This window comes from Carcharhinus amblyrhynchos, chromosome 34 (assembly GCF_965287045.1).
Source record: "Carcharhinus amblyrhynchos chromosome 34, sCarAmb.v2.hapA, whole genome shotgun sequence".
Taxonomy (NCBI): domain Eukaryota; kingdom Metazoa; phylum Chordata; class Chondrichthyes; order Carcharhiniformes; family Carcharhinidae; genus Carcharhinus; species Carcharhinus amblyrhynchos.
This window is the reverse complement of record NC_137357.1, coordinates 11251110-11266736: the sequence shown is the minus strand read 5'-3', so window position 1 is coordinate 11266736 and position 15627 is coordinate 11251110. Positions and strand designations below refer to the sequence as shown.

At 41.4% G+C, this 15627-nt stretch overlaps 2 protein-coding genes across 2 annotated transcripts; both read right to left on the bottom strand.

Moving 5' to 3' along the window:
• Positions 1–607: 607 nt before the first annotated feature.
• Positions 608–2546, bottom strand: LOC145361312 (alpha-2C adrenergic receptor-like). The gene has a single exon (XM_080216967.1). It carries the CDS (start codon positions 1970–1972, stop codon positions 692–694), a length of 1281 nt encoding a protein of 426 aa, XP_080073093.1. The 5' UTR covers positions 1973–2546; the 3' UTR covers positions 608–691.
• A 1614-nt stretch (positions 2547–4160) lies between these two features.
• On the bottom strand, positions 4161–11478 carry LOC145361310 (lysoplasmalogenase TMEM86A-like). Its single transcript, XM_080216965.1, has 3 exons — positions 11270–11478; positions 7442–7694; positions 4161–5118 (listed from the first exon to the last, which is right to left on the bottom strand). The coding sequence occupies exons 1-3, from the start codon at positions 11327–11329 to the stop codon at positions 4700–4702; spliced, it is 732 nt and encodes a 243-aa protein (XP_080073091.1). The 5' UTR covers positions 11330–11478; the 3' UTR covers positions 4161–4699.
• Between the last annotated feature and the right edge of the window lie 4149 nt (positions 11479–15627).

Sequence of the window (15627 nt, the reverse complement as noted above, 5' to 3'; positions counted from 1 at the left end):
ATGAATCTGTACCCCGAAATCTCTTTGTTCTGTAAGTCTCCCCAATACCCTACTCTTAACTAAGTCCTGCCCTGGTCAGATTGACCAAAATGTGTCACCTCGCATTTATCTAAATTAAATTCCATTTGCCATTCAGCTACTGGCCCAATTTGTCAAGAACCCCTGCAATCCTAAATAGCCTCCTTCACTCTCTACCATTTTGGTATTATAACTGTCGCAATTGAAATATAGCTGTGTGGCGTTGGTCTCTGTGGTTGAGTAGATATGGGAAGTAATTTTACAAGAGTACAGACAAGGGATGACGCTGATATTCTGCATTCCTTTGCAGTGAAGATCAGTTTCCAGCCTTTTTAGAATAGGAAGGGCGAAAGAGCATTTATCCTTGTCTGTGCAAAAAGGCGAGAGTTAGTATGGTCAGGGTGTAAAATGGTGTGTATTCCAATTTTACAATTGTTTCCTCATTGGAATCGACACATTCCACTCACCTTAATCAAGCTACTGAGCACTTAATATATATTTGTAATCAGCCAACAGACATATCACTTTGTAGCGTTTCCTTTCAACAACAGCTCATTTATTTCGTTACTTCGAAAGAACATGAGTTTTGTTTGAAAAATTTATTGGTTTAAAATGAATGTATCGCTCTCTGCAATAACTCCCGTTGTAATTGATCTGTCTTGAAATCTGCTGACTAGACTCGGTAGAGAGATCTTGTCTGTTCTCGGCAAAGGATCTTTTTGAAAGCTCTTCTAAAATCCTGGTTGAATATGGTGTAGATGACGGGGTTCAGGGAACTATTGCAATATCCAATCCAGAAGAAGAATTTGAAGATTACAGGTGGGACTGAACAGGTCGCCGGGCAAATGGCAGTCAGACTGTAGGAGAAGAAAAAGGGGAACCAACATATAACAAAAACGCCAATAACTACAGATAAAACAAACGTGAAGCGTTTTTCCCTGTTCTGGATAGCCTTCCTCCTGATTGTACTTGGCGTCCGAGACTTCTGTCGGCTCACGAAGTGTTCTTCTCTTGTACAGTTCGAGTTGTTCTCATCCGGCGCTTCGATGGTGGAGGCGAGCGAATCATTCTGCTTCAGTGTGCTTGAACATTCTCCTTGACTCTCTTTGTCCTTGGATTTGGTTTCCTTCTCCTGACAATTGGGACTGGAGGGTGATCCTTGCTCCGCGAGTCGTTGCTTCTTGGAGCCGGTGGCGCTGAGCCCTTCCATCTTTCTGTTGCCGGGTGGCTGTCTTGTCCGCTGCTTGGCCACCTGGTAAATCCTCAGGTAAACCAGAATCATGATGACACAAGGAGCGAAGAAAGACCCAATGCATGAAGATAAGATATACCATTTCTCATCATTCAGGCGACACACGGAAATCTCGTCTTCGCCAAGATTTTTGTCCATTGAGATTAGTGGCGGGAAGGAAATAATTCCAGCAATAAACCAGACGGTCAGAATCACACACCGGATTCTTCTAGGTGTTCGTTTGGAGTTGTACTGGACGGCTTGGGTTACTGACCAGTATCTGTCCAGACTTATCGCACACAGATGGACAATAGAAGAAGTACAAAACAAGACATCGAGCGCCAAATAAATTTCGCACCAAATCTTCTTAAAGTACCAATAGCCCATCAATTCGTTGGCCAGAGAAAAAGGCATCACCAAAGTGGCCACTAAAATATCTGCGGCAGCCAAAGAAACGAGGAAGAGGTTCTGAGGGGCTTGCAATGACCTGCTGGTCAGCACAGCAATGATGACCAGCACATTCCCAATGATTGTGAATACTATAATGAAGCTGATAGCAGTGGCGATACCTGCCGTGGTTCGAGGGGTATAGGGCAGTGAGAAGAGGCGTTCCCCCAAAACGTTGGGTTGGCTCGCGTTGCAGAGAAAGGTGCCGTTGCCGCGAAATGTCGAGCAGTCCATCGATGCCATCGCCTTTCCTTTTAGCCGGTGGTCACTTTGCATTCGCCTGGAGCAGCCTGTAGTTCAAAAGCATCAGACTGCGGCTTTTCTGAAACACGGCCATAACCCGAATGAAGTAATAAAGTTCTCACACTAACGTTAATTTCTTGCCGTACTTTTCCATCGGAATAAATATTCTGATGTCTTCTGACATGTATCCTGCAAAACTATCTTATTGGAAATCACTTGGAAGAAACGGCAGTGCTGCAGTTAGCAGCTGTTTCTATTTAGAAAGGCTCTGAATATTTTGCTTTTGACTTTATCTGTTGTGTGCTTTGACTATGACAAACATCCCACAGCTTTTGTTGCATTTGGTTCTGTCTCGCTGTGTTCCCACACAACTCAGCCAGCTGCATTTAAAAGGAAGCATCGCCCCTCATACAGCTCTGAACACAAACGTAAGAGATCACGTTACTTTGTCCTTGCTACCCTACTGCTTTTTGGTGCCACCAAAACCGACATCCTTAAACAGCGTCAACAGAAATGCAGTCTGCGCCGTCATGTTGTAATGTTTTTTCGATCGGAAACAACTATCAAGGACTTGAAAAAATATTCAAATCAACATATAATTATGAATCTTGTACAGAGGCAGTACGATGGCACAGTGGTTCACACTGCTGTCTCAGAGAGCCAGGGCCCTCAGTTCTATTCCTGGCTTGGGTCACTGTCTGTGTGGAGTCTGCACGTTCTCCGTGTCTGCATGGGTTTCCTCCAGTTTCCTCCCACAGTTCGAAAGCCGTGCCGGTTAGGTGCATTGGCCGTGCTAAATTCTTCCTGAGTGCACCTGAACAGGCACTGGAGTGTGGCAACTAGGGGATTTTCACAATAACTTCATTGCAGTGTTAATGTAAGCCTGGTTGTGACTAATAAATAAATTTTAAAAGCAGTTTCGTACTTCAGCATCAGTTAATGGAGTGTTGTGAAAGGTAACCTCTAGATTTTGTGAGTATTCTTGGAGAAATCCACAACTTACATTGTTGCCAACTTGGTTCAAGCATTAAATTTCTCAGTTCTGATTCAGAGCCCCACCATAAATTTGAATTCATGAATTCTGAAGGTTCTGAGAGTACTGCATTTTTGGATTATTTGATTTTGATTTGATTTATTATTGTCACATGTATTGACATACAATGAAAAGTATTGTTTCTTGCACATTATATAGACAAAACATACTGATCATAGAGAAGGAAACAAGAGAGTGCAAAATGTAGTGTTACAGTCATAGCTAGGGTGTAGAGAAAGAATTTAATGCAAGGTAAGTCCATTCAAAAGTCTGACAGCAGCAGGGAAGAAGCTGTTCTTGAATCAGTTGGTATGTGACTTCAGACTTTTGTATCTTTTTCCCGAAGGAAAAAGATGAAGAGAGAATGTCTGGGGTGCATGGGGTCCTTAATTATGCTGGCTGCTTTGCCAAGGCAGCGGCAACTGTAAGCAGAATCAATGGATTGGAGGCTAGTTTGCGTGATGGATTGGGCTACATTCATGACTTTTGTAGTTCCTTGCGGTCTTGGGCAGAACAGGAGCCACACCAAGCTGTGATTCAACCAGAAAGAATGCTTTCTATGGTGCATTTGTAAAAGTTGATGAGAGTCGTAGCTGACATGCCAAAGTCCCTGAGTCTTCTGAGAAAAGTAGAGGCGTTGGTGGGCTTTCTTAACTATAGTGTTGGCATGAGGGCACCAGGATAGGTTATTGGTGATCTGGACAGCTAAAAACTTGAAGCTCTCAATCATTTCTACTCCACCCCCATTGACGTAGACAGGGACATGTTCTCCTTTTACGTTTCCTGGAGTCAATGACAATCTCCTTCGTTATGTCGACATTGAGGGCGAGATTATTATTGCCGCACTCATTCACCAGATCCTCTATCTCATTCCTGTACTCTGTCTCGTCGTTGTTTGAGATCCCACCCACTGCAATGGTGTCATCAGCAAACTTGAAAGTCGAATTGGAGGGGAATTTGGCCGCACAGTCATAGGTGTACAAGGGGTATTGTAGGGGGCTTGTGGGGCACAAGTGTTGAGGATGATTGTGGAGGAGGTGATGTGCTTTCCTTTGGATGAGTTGTTAAACCATGTCTCCCTAGTTAAAGATATATCTTAGGGAGTCTAGAACTATCAATACAAAATAGCTGGTAACAAATGAAATGAGGAATTTTTCAGCACTGTCTTTCCCAAGACAGTGCTGAAAATGTGGAACTTTCTATCACATGTGAATTGCATCAGTGTATAAAAGGTGAACCAAGGGAATTACATGAGGGAGAGAGCGTGATGAATGTGGGACTTGCTATTACATGGAGTGATTGAGGTGAATGGCATAGATGTGATTATGCTAAAATTAGTGAAGTTATAATGAAGGAAGGGACAGATGGAGATCTGTAACAGGGTGAAAGGTAGGAAAAGAAAATGCTGTAAATTCTATGTAATTCTGAAAATGTTTTTCGTGAAAAATCACACATGTTGCAAAATTTCCAGTCTTAGCTGATGTGATGTGACTGTTGTGCAGTGAAGCAGAGGAAAATATTTATTGGAAATTTTTTTTTTCATGTTTTACAGGTTTGAGTTAAAAGGAAGGAAATGAAGATGAGAAGCTTGCATCTTTGCTTCATTGAAAAGAATTGACCTTTTATTTTCAAGAAGCCATTACTTCGCTATTTCATCAGATGCAGAATGACCTACACACAACCAGCCCACCCTTCATAGTTTAAGACAATGGCAAGTTACTCCCTTTTCATTTTTTGATAACCTTATTCTTAGTGTTTACAACTGAAAGTGTGATAAGCATCTGTGCTGCATAATAGGTAGCTGCAATCAATCCGGAGTTGTACATGGGAAAGCAATACATGCTGACAGCGTAGGTAAAATCAGATACTATAAAAAGCATTCCACCAATAGTACCAAACAATTTTATCCAAGACCAGTGCTGATTGAAGAGTGTACCAGCACTAGCACGCCAGGCTGTAGTTCCAATTAAACTGATGTAGATGTAGGCTGTCCACTGGAAGGGCTTTTGATCCCAGAGGCATCTGTTGAGGAACAGCAAGTATATTGTGCCAACAATCACCAGGAAAAAGCCTGCCAGCAGGTTTAAAGGTTTTGCACCAAACATCCAGATGTAGAAAACATGTGCCAGGCCAAACATGGAGTCTCCTGAAACAATGGAATAAACAACTTTCTGTAAATACGTTCATTCCATTCTTTTAATTTTCTACATATGTGATTCCTTTGCACAGGATCTTTCTCTGAAATTTCTATGTATCTATAATTTCTAAACTCCTGTTTACCTAAATCATTGCATTTTCCATTTATTTTTGCTTTTTTTGCCTCTTCTCCCGAAACATCTCTTGTACATGACCAGATGGCTGTTCTTCATTGAAGTAGGGATGGTTAATGGTATCCCAGCAGAGTCTGATGCAGTCCTTGTTTGATATCCACACTAGGTATCGTTTCCACCTGGTTCTGTTAGTTGGTGATCTTTCAATGATTTGGGAGCTTAATTAATTTTTCTCTCCTTGGGTCAAAGAACGCTGAAGCCATTTGTTGCATCCAACTGCTTTCTCAGCTGATATCAGCCGCTTCAACAAAGACAAGCTAGCAAGCCTCAAGCTTTCTGTTTTATAAAGCTGTTCAGCTAGCTGATGTCTTTATGCATCAGGGAAATACTGCAGTTGACCTTAAATGCACATCACTCCCAATTCAATATACTTCACCGAGCATTATCAGAAAAGTTTTGACTTTGAGCCACCCAGAGAGATGTTTATATCAGGATTGAGAAGCATTGCGAACGGTCTCTCTTTGGGCCAACGAGCGCTTGAGGTTGTTCTGATTACAGATGCTATCTGACCTGTTTGTAACATTTTCTACTCATATTACAAATATTCAGGTAGGTGACTAAAAGCTTGGTGATTTGAGATATGTTTTGAGTAGCACGTTAAAGGAGAAGTTTAGATACAAATTCCAGAGATTGCTGCTGAGACAGCTGAAGACATGGCAGACATGGAACAATGAAAACTGAGAGTCAGGATGATACCAAAAGTGGCAAAGATCTCAAAGGGCTGTACATGGCTCCACAGATAAGTTGGCCAGTGTGGGTTTTAAACAGAAGGACAAAAGCAGTAAGCAGTGGTGATGATGAGCAGGAATTGGTGTTGAGTTATTGGAATAGTCAGTCTGTAGATAACAGTAACATGGATGCAAATTTCAGCAGTAGATGGTCTGAGACATGGGTGGAGGTGGACAAAAATATGTGGTGAAAAGAGGAGATCTTGGTGAAGGAGAGGGTACAGCATTAGAATCTCAACTAGGTATCAAACATAACAGCAAATTTGTGAAAAGTGTGTATCAGTCTCAACAGTGGTCATAGACACCAACATGATAATCCTCGATGATGGAGAGTGTTTGGAAGTCGCTGAAGACAATAGCTTCCTCCTTGTTCTCAATATTTAAGCCCATGGCCCCACAATCCATTTCATGGAAATTTTTTTTTCTGGATCTGCTTTTATCTGGTTGACTTTTATTTTTTTAAATTACAACCCTTTGTTCATTTAATTTCATTATTTTAAATATCTTGACCCAAGTCAAGTCAATCTTGAACTGTTTATCTTCAGGGACTATCGATTAGATCTACTTCAATTTTTATCATGGAGGTCAAATTGAAACTGGAGCTCTCCCCTGCAACATCTCCCACCCCCGCCGACCCCTCACTTGAACAAAATCATTCCTAAAGTTTGAACGTGAAAAGTTGGCAGCACGGTGGCACAGTGGTTAGCCTCACAGTGCCAGGAACCCAGTGCAGCATGCTCGTTAGTGTAAAGGACACATCCCTGCCTGTCAAGCAAGCGACCCAGGTTCAATTCCCTGTTGGGGAGGTGCCAACTTCCAATGACAGCGCTGTGGCAGTGTCTGTTTTAGAGGATTGGGTCACTGTGCGTGGAGTTTGCACATTCTCCCAATGTTTGCATGGATTTCCTCCGGGTTTTCCGGTTTCCTCCGACAGCCTGAAAGATGTGCTGGTTAGGTGCATTGACCTGAACAGGTGCCAGAATGTGGCGACTAGGGGGATTTCACAGTAACTTAATTGCACTGTTAATGTAAGCCTTACTTATGATTAATAAGTAAATTCTACTTTTTATCCAGGGTCAATTCTGGCCTTGGGTGATTGTGTGGAGTTTGCATATTCTCCCTGTGTCTGTGTGGGTTTCCTTCAGGTGCTCCGGTTTCCTCCCACAACCCAAAGATGTGCAGGTTAGTTGGATTGGCCATGCTGAAATTGCCTGAGGTTACGTGGATAGGCTGGAGGGAAGGGACTGGAAGAGATGCTCTTTCTGAGAGTGACTGCAGTCTCGATGGGCCGGATGGCTGCCTTCTGCACTGAACAGATCCTATGTTCTCTCATTTTGAATGAAATGTGGCAGAACATAAGTAAATGTGCAACATTGTTTGTGTTAATTGCAATCTGTTTTCCTACACTTACCCTGAAAGTGATACAGCTGTGTCGAAGTCATGCGGAAGATATCCCCTGCAGCTGAAAATAGGAGTCCAGCAATGAGCTTTCGTATTTTGGAGTGTGTGCACTTGTTTCTTCCATGGATCAAAATGTATGTACATAGAAACAAAATGGGCAAGCATTTGAGGAAGGCCTTCATCCACAAGGGGCAGGAATACTGTGGTGCCAATACAAAATAAGTAAAGACACTCAGCAGGAAGGGGATGAATCTGCACAGCTCCTTCAATAAGAAATAAAAAAATGGTTTGTTAGATTTAGAGGAAAAGACTAAAAGCAGCACTATTTGTAAGGTGGTTTCTGATATTTTGCTACAAGTGAACCAAATGCATCACCAATGAGTGATATTTCAGTTCTGGGGATCACCAAAGCACTATGGAGCATTCGTCATTGTTCTGTTCTCTACTCTTATCAAACATATTGAAAATTGTTCTGCTTCCAGTTTTCTCTTCTCTTTAACAAGATACAGATTTCTTCAGGGGGGTATACTTTCACTGGTATGGTGCCAGCAGCTTTCTATCATCTGAAGGAAATGGTGATTTTGCAAGATGCAAGTTTAAACAGCAATATTGTCATGTTGATGCACCATAGGGTCACAGCCAAACCTTATCCCTGCCGCTTTCCATGCTATTTCCTTTTCCATCATGAATATTTGAGGCCAAACCTTAGTACCTGAACTGACACTCATGCCAAGATCAGCTAATCTGACCGTTTGTTATTATGTGTGGTTCAGTATTACACTGAACCAAGTATTTAATCCACCAAACTGGATCTTATTGTCTTAAAAGTAAACTAAGTGTCATTCAGCACACCAGTGTTGTTTTCAGATACGCTTTGACACATTATGGTAAGGCACCGATTTGCGTCAATGCTCCTCTTACGGAAAGTCAAACTGACGAAACATGGTTTGAAAAAAAAAGTGGTTAATTAGAGGAGAGGTCAAGCTCAGGAACTCCCAGAATTCTAGTTTTCTAACCAATCAGTCACTCATAGTGTGGATCAGGGACAGCACAAACAGCACCACCACCTGTTGGCATCCATCAGTTACACTGTGCTGCCTTCAATGATACTTGATACAAGTCAAAGAAGAACCTAAATAACGATATTCCTTCACAGTTTCCCATGAAACTGATTCATGCAAATCTGCTTATTTCTGCCTGCAGACAAGTTTTTGCTTGTACAGCAATCCTGCTTCAGTGGGAGGACACCAAAGAAGGGATTGGTTCCTTCTAAATTGGCTGCCTCGACAAGGCTGAACAAGTTATTACAGCTCGGGTGGATTGCAAGTGTTGCAAAGAAATGTAAGAAAGCAAGAAGTAATTTCAAAGGATTCAAGTTAAAATTTTGTTGATAACATATTTTTGTTTCTAGAGAAGACTTTTACCAACAGATTATGAGGTGCCAGATGTTCAATTTCCTACACGAACTAATGAATTGTGTGGTGTATAAATGGAACACAAGAAACAGTAAAAATCCCAGATTAGATTCTCAGTCGGTGGTGATTTTGTTTCTCTTCGGTCAAGTAGCAGTGGGATATGAAAATTCACCTCAGTGCATCTGGGTCGGAGAAGGAAGAATTAACCAAACTGTGACCCATTGTCTCAGATGTGGTGCTGAAGCACGTTCTATTTCTGTGCTGCTGGTTTATTTTTGTGCAACTGTATCGGGTTGATCCAAAGTTGTGTGCCATTCAGTGCACATAAAAGGGAGGCATCGTTGCCAGCAAAATCCCCTTGTCAATTACTGCAATTTCTTTCTCTGCCATTTAATCTCTAATAGAATACACTCTCTTTTTGCATGTGTAGGTCGTCTGGATGATCATTATTTTACAGCATTACTTACTTATTTAACTCTCTGGCTTGTGAGCAAAATCTTTGTTTAACTCCCGTATGTCTGTGACGGTTGAGAGGTGCATGGCATGTCTGATTGTACAAAATCTGAGCCTCTGTTTTTCCTAATTGAAAACTGAAAACACCCAGTGATTGGTTGGGTTGGGAAGAGTTTTGCCATGGTTGTCTTGGCCAATGCCTGTGGACTTATTTTAGAAAGTGTGCTTGTGTGGATGTTAACTGAGAATATATTCACATTACGTTGTGTAGTTCTGATATTGTAGTTCCTGAGGCTGTTGTGCGAAATAGTTTTATCAAGCATTTCCAGCACAGAAACAGGTCATTCAACCCATAGGACTATGCTAGTGTTTGTGTTCCACCTGGGCCCCTTCTAACCCTCTTTCATTCAACCTGATCAAGATACCTTTCTGTTACTTTCTCCCTCTTGTATTTCTCTAGTTTCCCCTTAAATCTATCTGAGCTCGTTGCCTAAATTTTTATCGTGGTATTGAATTCTATTTTCAAACCACTCTGGGTAAAGAAGTTTCTCCTGAATTTCTTATTGGATTTATTAGTAACTACCTTATACTTATGGCCCTGAGTATTGGCCTCCACCATAATTGTAAGCATGTTTAGAAGGTCCACTCTGTTAAATCCTTTCAAATTCATAAAAAGCTCCATTAGGTCATATTTCAGTCATTTTTCGAGAGAAAAGAGTCAGAACCTGTTTAATCTATTTTAACAAGTGTAATCTCGCAGTTTAGTTCCTTAAGTTTTTTTCTGATTTTTGTAATATGGAGCCAAAACTGTTCACTGTATTGCAAAGACAGTCGAACTAAGGTTCTCTGACACAGCAGTTAGCATTCCTGCCTCACAGCGCCAGGGACCTGGGTTCAATTCAGGAGTTTGCAGACTCATCCGGTGTCTGTGCAGGTTTCCTCTGGGTGCTTTAGAGAGTCCAAAGATTGGCCACAGTAAATGTGTGGTGTTTTGAGGACAGGGTAGAGGAGAGGACTTGGGTGGGATGCTTTTTTGGAGAGTCTGTGCAGACTTGATAGGCTGGAAGGCCTTTTTCTGCACTGTTGGGATTCTATGAATATTAGTGCTTTAAAAAAAAACCTTATTCACTTGGGTGGTTACTTTTTAGGATTTGTTTCTGTACACCCAGATCCCTCTGCTCCTCAGTTGCATTAATTTTCTGTGGCATTTGTTTCTTATTCTCCCTGCCACAATATGTCACCTCACATTTAACTATATCGAGATTGATTTGCCAATTACACACCTTTTCCTGCAAATGTTGCAGGTAAAATGATCCTTGGTGCTCTTTCAACTGGAGAACTTTTGCCGCAGTATCCAGAAACAGAATTACACAGCCTCAGTGTCATTACAAGAAGGAAACAGAAAGGCAAAATTAAATCTGAAAAGTAGAAAGGGGCGAGTTGATAAAAATGGAGAAAGGCAAGTGTCTGAATCACCCATACTTAATCGTATTATTCCAAACACAATACTCAATTTAGAACTAAAAAAACACACTGATATTTACTGTGTATCAAATCCAGTTCCAAAGAAGGGATGCTTAAGTTTATTGCATCAGATTTAGGAAATTAATCTAACCTTTTTTCTGTCACAAACTAATGGTTCTGCACTGTTAGATATTTTAAGGATGAAGTGTAGATGAAAGTGACCAGACCTGTTGGGAATGTTTGGCACAGCAACAGTTTTTCATCAGTGAGCCTTTCGGTGGATGGAGACAGGCAATTCAACCATGGAAGGCATCGTAGGCAAGGTGAACCCTTTCCAACTATTTGTTCTTTTTATGGGCAAATTTCTTTTTGTTGAAAAATGGAATCTATGTTGATGTGTGTTTCGATGAGTTGGCACAATATTAACATTGCTCCTGATCCCTCACTGCTGACTGAAGTGAAACAAAATGTGTGAAAAAAGTAACTTAACTTCAGAAAGGACTTACCTTGAAGGTTCCTGCGTTCATCTCTGATGAAAGTTTGCTTTGGAACCGCTCTCCTTGCATTTTCTGGTCTGTTTAGCAAGTTGTTAAGTACTTTTTCACTGCAAGTTATGAGTCAAGTTCAAACAGGTTTGACTAGACCCTCCTTTACAGAGTGGAATGCTGGTTCATTCAACAAGTTATCACTAATTCTGTCAATAGGTGTGTGATAGTTTCACTTGGCACATGACTTTGAGAATCCCTCTTGGCTCCAGATCAAATTTTGCAGATTTTTCTTTGACTATTGGAAGTATGAATGTGTATACACCATCACTGGAAGCTTCAGCCTGGTTTGGAATATAAGTGCTACATAGACGATTCATTCTTGAATGATTTTAGAATATTTTTGTTCTTCTTCCCTTCAATGGGCTTGGACATTACTGGCAAGGCCAGCTTTGATTGCATATCCACCTTGGCAAAGTGGTAAACTGCCTTTCTGAACCACTGCACTCTTTCTGTAGGTACTCTCACAGTTCAGTCAGGAGTTCCAGGATTTTGCCCCACTGGCAATAGAGGTACAGTAATATATTTCTAAATCACAGTGATGTGTTATTGGCGGGGAACTTGCAGATAGTGGTATCACATACAGCGGCTCCCCTTGTCCTCCAGGTGACACTGATTTTGGGTTTAGGAGTTGCTGTAGCAAGTTATTACAATTTATCATGTAGAGACATTGTAATATCTGTGTGGGTGGCAAAAGGAAGATGAATGTTCAAAATAATGGATGAGGTGTCAATCAAACCAAGTTCTTTGTTTCTGATGATGTTGAATGAGATGTCGGAGTTAAACTCATCCAGATAGGTATTCTGTTACTCTCCAGAGTTGTCTTGTAGTTTCAGAAAAGTTTTGGGGAGTCAGGAGGTGGCTCACTGCAGAATACCAATTTCTGACCTGGTCTTATAGTTGCAATTTCTATATGACTGGTCTGGTTAAATTTCCAGTCAATAGTAATTCTCTCTTGTTGGAGATGGTCATTGTCTGGCAGTTGCATGATAAGAATATTATTTGCCGCTTCTCAACTGAAGTGTGAACATTGTCAAAGTCGTATTGCATGCAGGCATGGACAGCTTCATTGTCACACTTCAGGAAAGATGAGAAGCCATTCGAGAGAATGCAGCAAAGTTTTGTGAGAATGGTTCCAGGAATGAGCAACTTCAGTTACGTAGATAGATTGGAGAAGCTCGGACTGTTCTCCTTAAGCTTTGACAGAGGTAGTCAAAATCATGAAAAGTCGATACAATGTAAATAGGGAGAAACTGTTCCCATTGGTGGAAGGTTCAAGAACCAAAAGAAACAAATCTAAGGTCATTGAGGCAGCACAGTGGGTAGTACTGCTGCTTCACAGCACCAGGGACCCAGATTAGATTCCTGGCTTCGGTCACTGTGTGGAGTTGGCATGTTCACCCCGTGGGTTTCCTCCGGGTGCTCTGGTTTCCTCCCCATTCTGAAAGACTTGCTGGTTAGGTGCATTGACCCGAACAGGTGCCGGGTTGTGGCGACTCGGACAATTTCACAGTAACTTCACGCCGGTGTTAATGTAAGCATTACTTGTGACGAATAAATAAATTTTACTTTAAAGTAAAGAAACATTGCCGATATGAGAAAAAAATTATATAACAAGTGATTAGGATCTGGAATGCAGTGTGATGGAGGCAGATTCAGTCAAGGCATCCAAATGGGAATTGGATCAGAAATATCTCAAAAGGAAAAACACTATGAGCTATGAAAAAAAGGCAGGGCAGGTGATTGGGTTTATATTGGCACTTTTGCAGAGAACCAACATGAGCCCTGTGGGCCAAATGGCTTCCTTTGCTGTAACCATTTTATGAAGAGTTGCTGACCATATGATAGAGGGAAGATTTTTGAAAAAGCAGCTGAAGCTAGTTGTGTTGAGGACAATATTGAGTAACTCATGTGGCAGTATTCCAAGACTGAGATAATTGGCCCCTAATGACCATAACAATCTTTCTTTGTTCAAGGTTTGACTCCCTCCACTGGTGGGTTCATTGCGACCACTCTCGGTTAGATGCTGCCTTAATGTCATGGATAGTCACTCTTGCTTCACCGCTGGAATTCAGCTTTTTTGTCCATGTTTGGACTGGGGCCAATAATTGAGAGTAAGCTGATGGAATTGTAATTAGCCAGTTTGAATCATCTTACGTTTTGTGGACAAGACCTACCAAAGCAATTTTCCACTTTGCCAGAGAGATGCCAGGGCTAGTTCTGGAGCACAAGTCTTCAGAATTAATGCCTGATGTCAGAGCCACAGACTTAGCTGTATGCTGATCCTATTCTTGATATTTTGTGCAATAAATCCAATTTGCTGAAGATTGATATCTCAGACATAGAGGATTTTAGGGGAGGCAGAAATGGATCATCCACTCAGCATTTCTGGATGAAGATGATTGCAATTGCTTCAATTTTATCTTTTGCTCTCTACTGGCCTCTGCCATCACAAAGGATGGTATGTTCATGGGGCCTCGCTTCATGTTAGTTGTTTCCTTGTCCACCAGCGTTTACATTGAATGTGACAGGAATGCAGCGTTTTGATCAATTTTTGGTTGCGGGATTGTTTAGTTCTGTCTATAGCATACTGTTTCTAATGTTTAATATGCATGTAGTCTTGTATTGCAGCTTGTGGGCTGCCTTGGTCTGACCTTCTTGCTCTACCATGCACTGAACTAGGATGAATCCCAGATGATTCAAACTGGCTAATTTCAATTACATCAGCCGAGGATGAATCCCAGTTTCAGAACTTGGCCAACTTTATCAGTACTGGTAATATTGAGCCACTATTGATGGGCATTGAAGTACCATATATCGAGTACATTCTGTGCCCCTGCTGCCTTTAGTGTTTCAAACAACTGTGGTTTTGCATCAAAAAGCACTGACCGAGCAGTAGGTCGTCCTTTAGCAGGAGGTTTATTTGCCCATGTTTGACCTGATGCCATCAGATTTCACTGGGTCTGGAGTCAAAGTTGTGGACTCCCAGGACCACTCCATCTTTACTGTACAAAACTGTGCTGCAAGTGGTGATGAAAGAGATTAAACATGACCATTACATTGATCCTGTGAGTATTATTATGTCAGGCTATTGTTTGATGTGTCTGCAATATGCTGTCTCAGTTTTGGCACAAATTCACTGATGTTAGTGAGGAGTCAAGTGGGTAAAGTGTGCCTTTGTTATATCTGAATCTAGATCGGCACTGGTTTTAGACTAAGTATAGTTTTGCATAGCTTGAGACTGAATGGCTTGCTGTGGAAGTTCAGATGGAAGTTAATAATCAGATACATTTAAAAGCCAAAGAAAAATTTATTTTATTCACGGCAACACATTGCTTTGAACAAAAGACACAATTTCATTCTTGACTAAGCATCACAGAAAAGATAACATTGCTGTCACATGATGCAGTGCTGGATAACAAGACTTAACAAGTACAGAGACAGAAACGTGAAAACTCCTTAAAGGACAAGAGGTTGAAAATTCCAAAATGTTAGAAAAGACTGAAGTCAAAAATATCACATTTGTAGTTTCTCTTGCTGCATGAAACCGTGAAACTGAAAAAAAGGAAAACATCAGGAAAGTAAGTTGAACCCTCGGTGTTAAAAGGTGCACAAGACAATTGGATCTAAAGAATGGAACGGTCATCTGGTAACAAGTTGGCTAATGCATTTTCATCTGACTGCACCAGCACAACCTGGAACCACAGCTGCCTATAAATTGTTCTTATGTCATAATTTCTGAAGTTTTATTCCATGTTCGCCTGAAGGTGTAGATTTATGTTGGGGTCCATTTCACAGTTCCTCACAATCCTTAAATTATCTTTCCAATGGCCATTCTTGTGAGGTTTCGGAATGAAGGTCTGCAGGCTACTCGATTGTGAAACATATTACAGCTCAGTCAGATTGTGTCCTCAAACAGTCTCCACATATGTGCACTTTGGGCTGCACAGTGGTTAGCACTGCTGCCTCACTGCTGTGTGGAGTCTGCGCATTCTCCCCGTGTCTGCCTGGATTTCCTGTGGGTGCTCCAGTTTCCTCCCACAATCCGAAAGACGCACTGGTTAGGTGCATTGGCTAAATTCTCCTTCAGTGTACCTGAACAGGTGCTGGATTGTGGCGACTGGAGGATTTTCATAGTAATTTCATTGCAGTGTTAATTCAAGCCGACTTGTGCCACTAATAAATAAATTTATACTTAACTTTCCGACATGATAATGAATCGATTTTCCTCCTCCCCTGCCCAGGGATACAGATAAATAAGCCAATATCACAAATCATAAATGCTCCGCCCCAGTTGTTTGTGCATGCACAGAAAACAC

What these genes read in the sequence shown, in the direction of transcription:
- LOC145361312 (XM_080216967.1), bottom strand. Translation starts at nt 1,972, where the DNA reads ATGCAAAGTGACCACCGGCTAAAAGGAAAGGCGATGGCATCGATGGAC.
- LOC145361310 (XM_080216965.1), bottom strand. Translation starts at nt 11,329, where the DNA reads ATGCAAGGAGAGCGGTTCCAAAGCAAACTTTCATCAGAGATGAACGCA. An exon ending in TGAACGCAGGAACCTTCAAG is followed by an intron (nt 7,695 to 11,269) that starts GTAAGTCCTTTC and finishes TTCTTATTGAAG; the next exon opens with GAGCTGTGCAGATTCATCCC. An exon ending in ACAGCTGTATCACTTTCAGG is followed by an intron (nt 5,119 to 7,441) that starts GTAAGTGTAGGA and finishes CCATTGTTTCAG; the next exon opens with GAGACTCCATGTTTGGCCTG.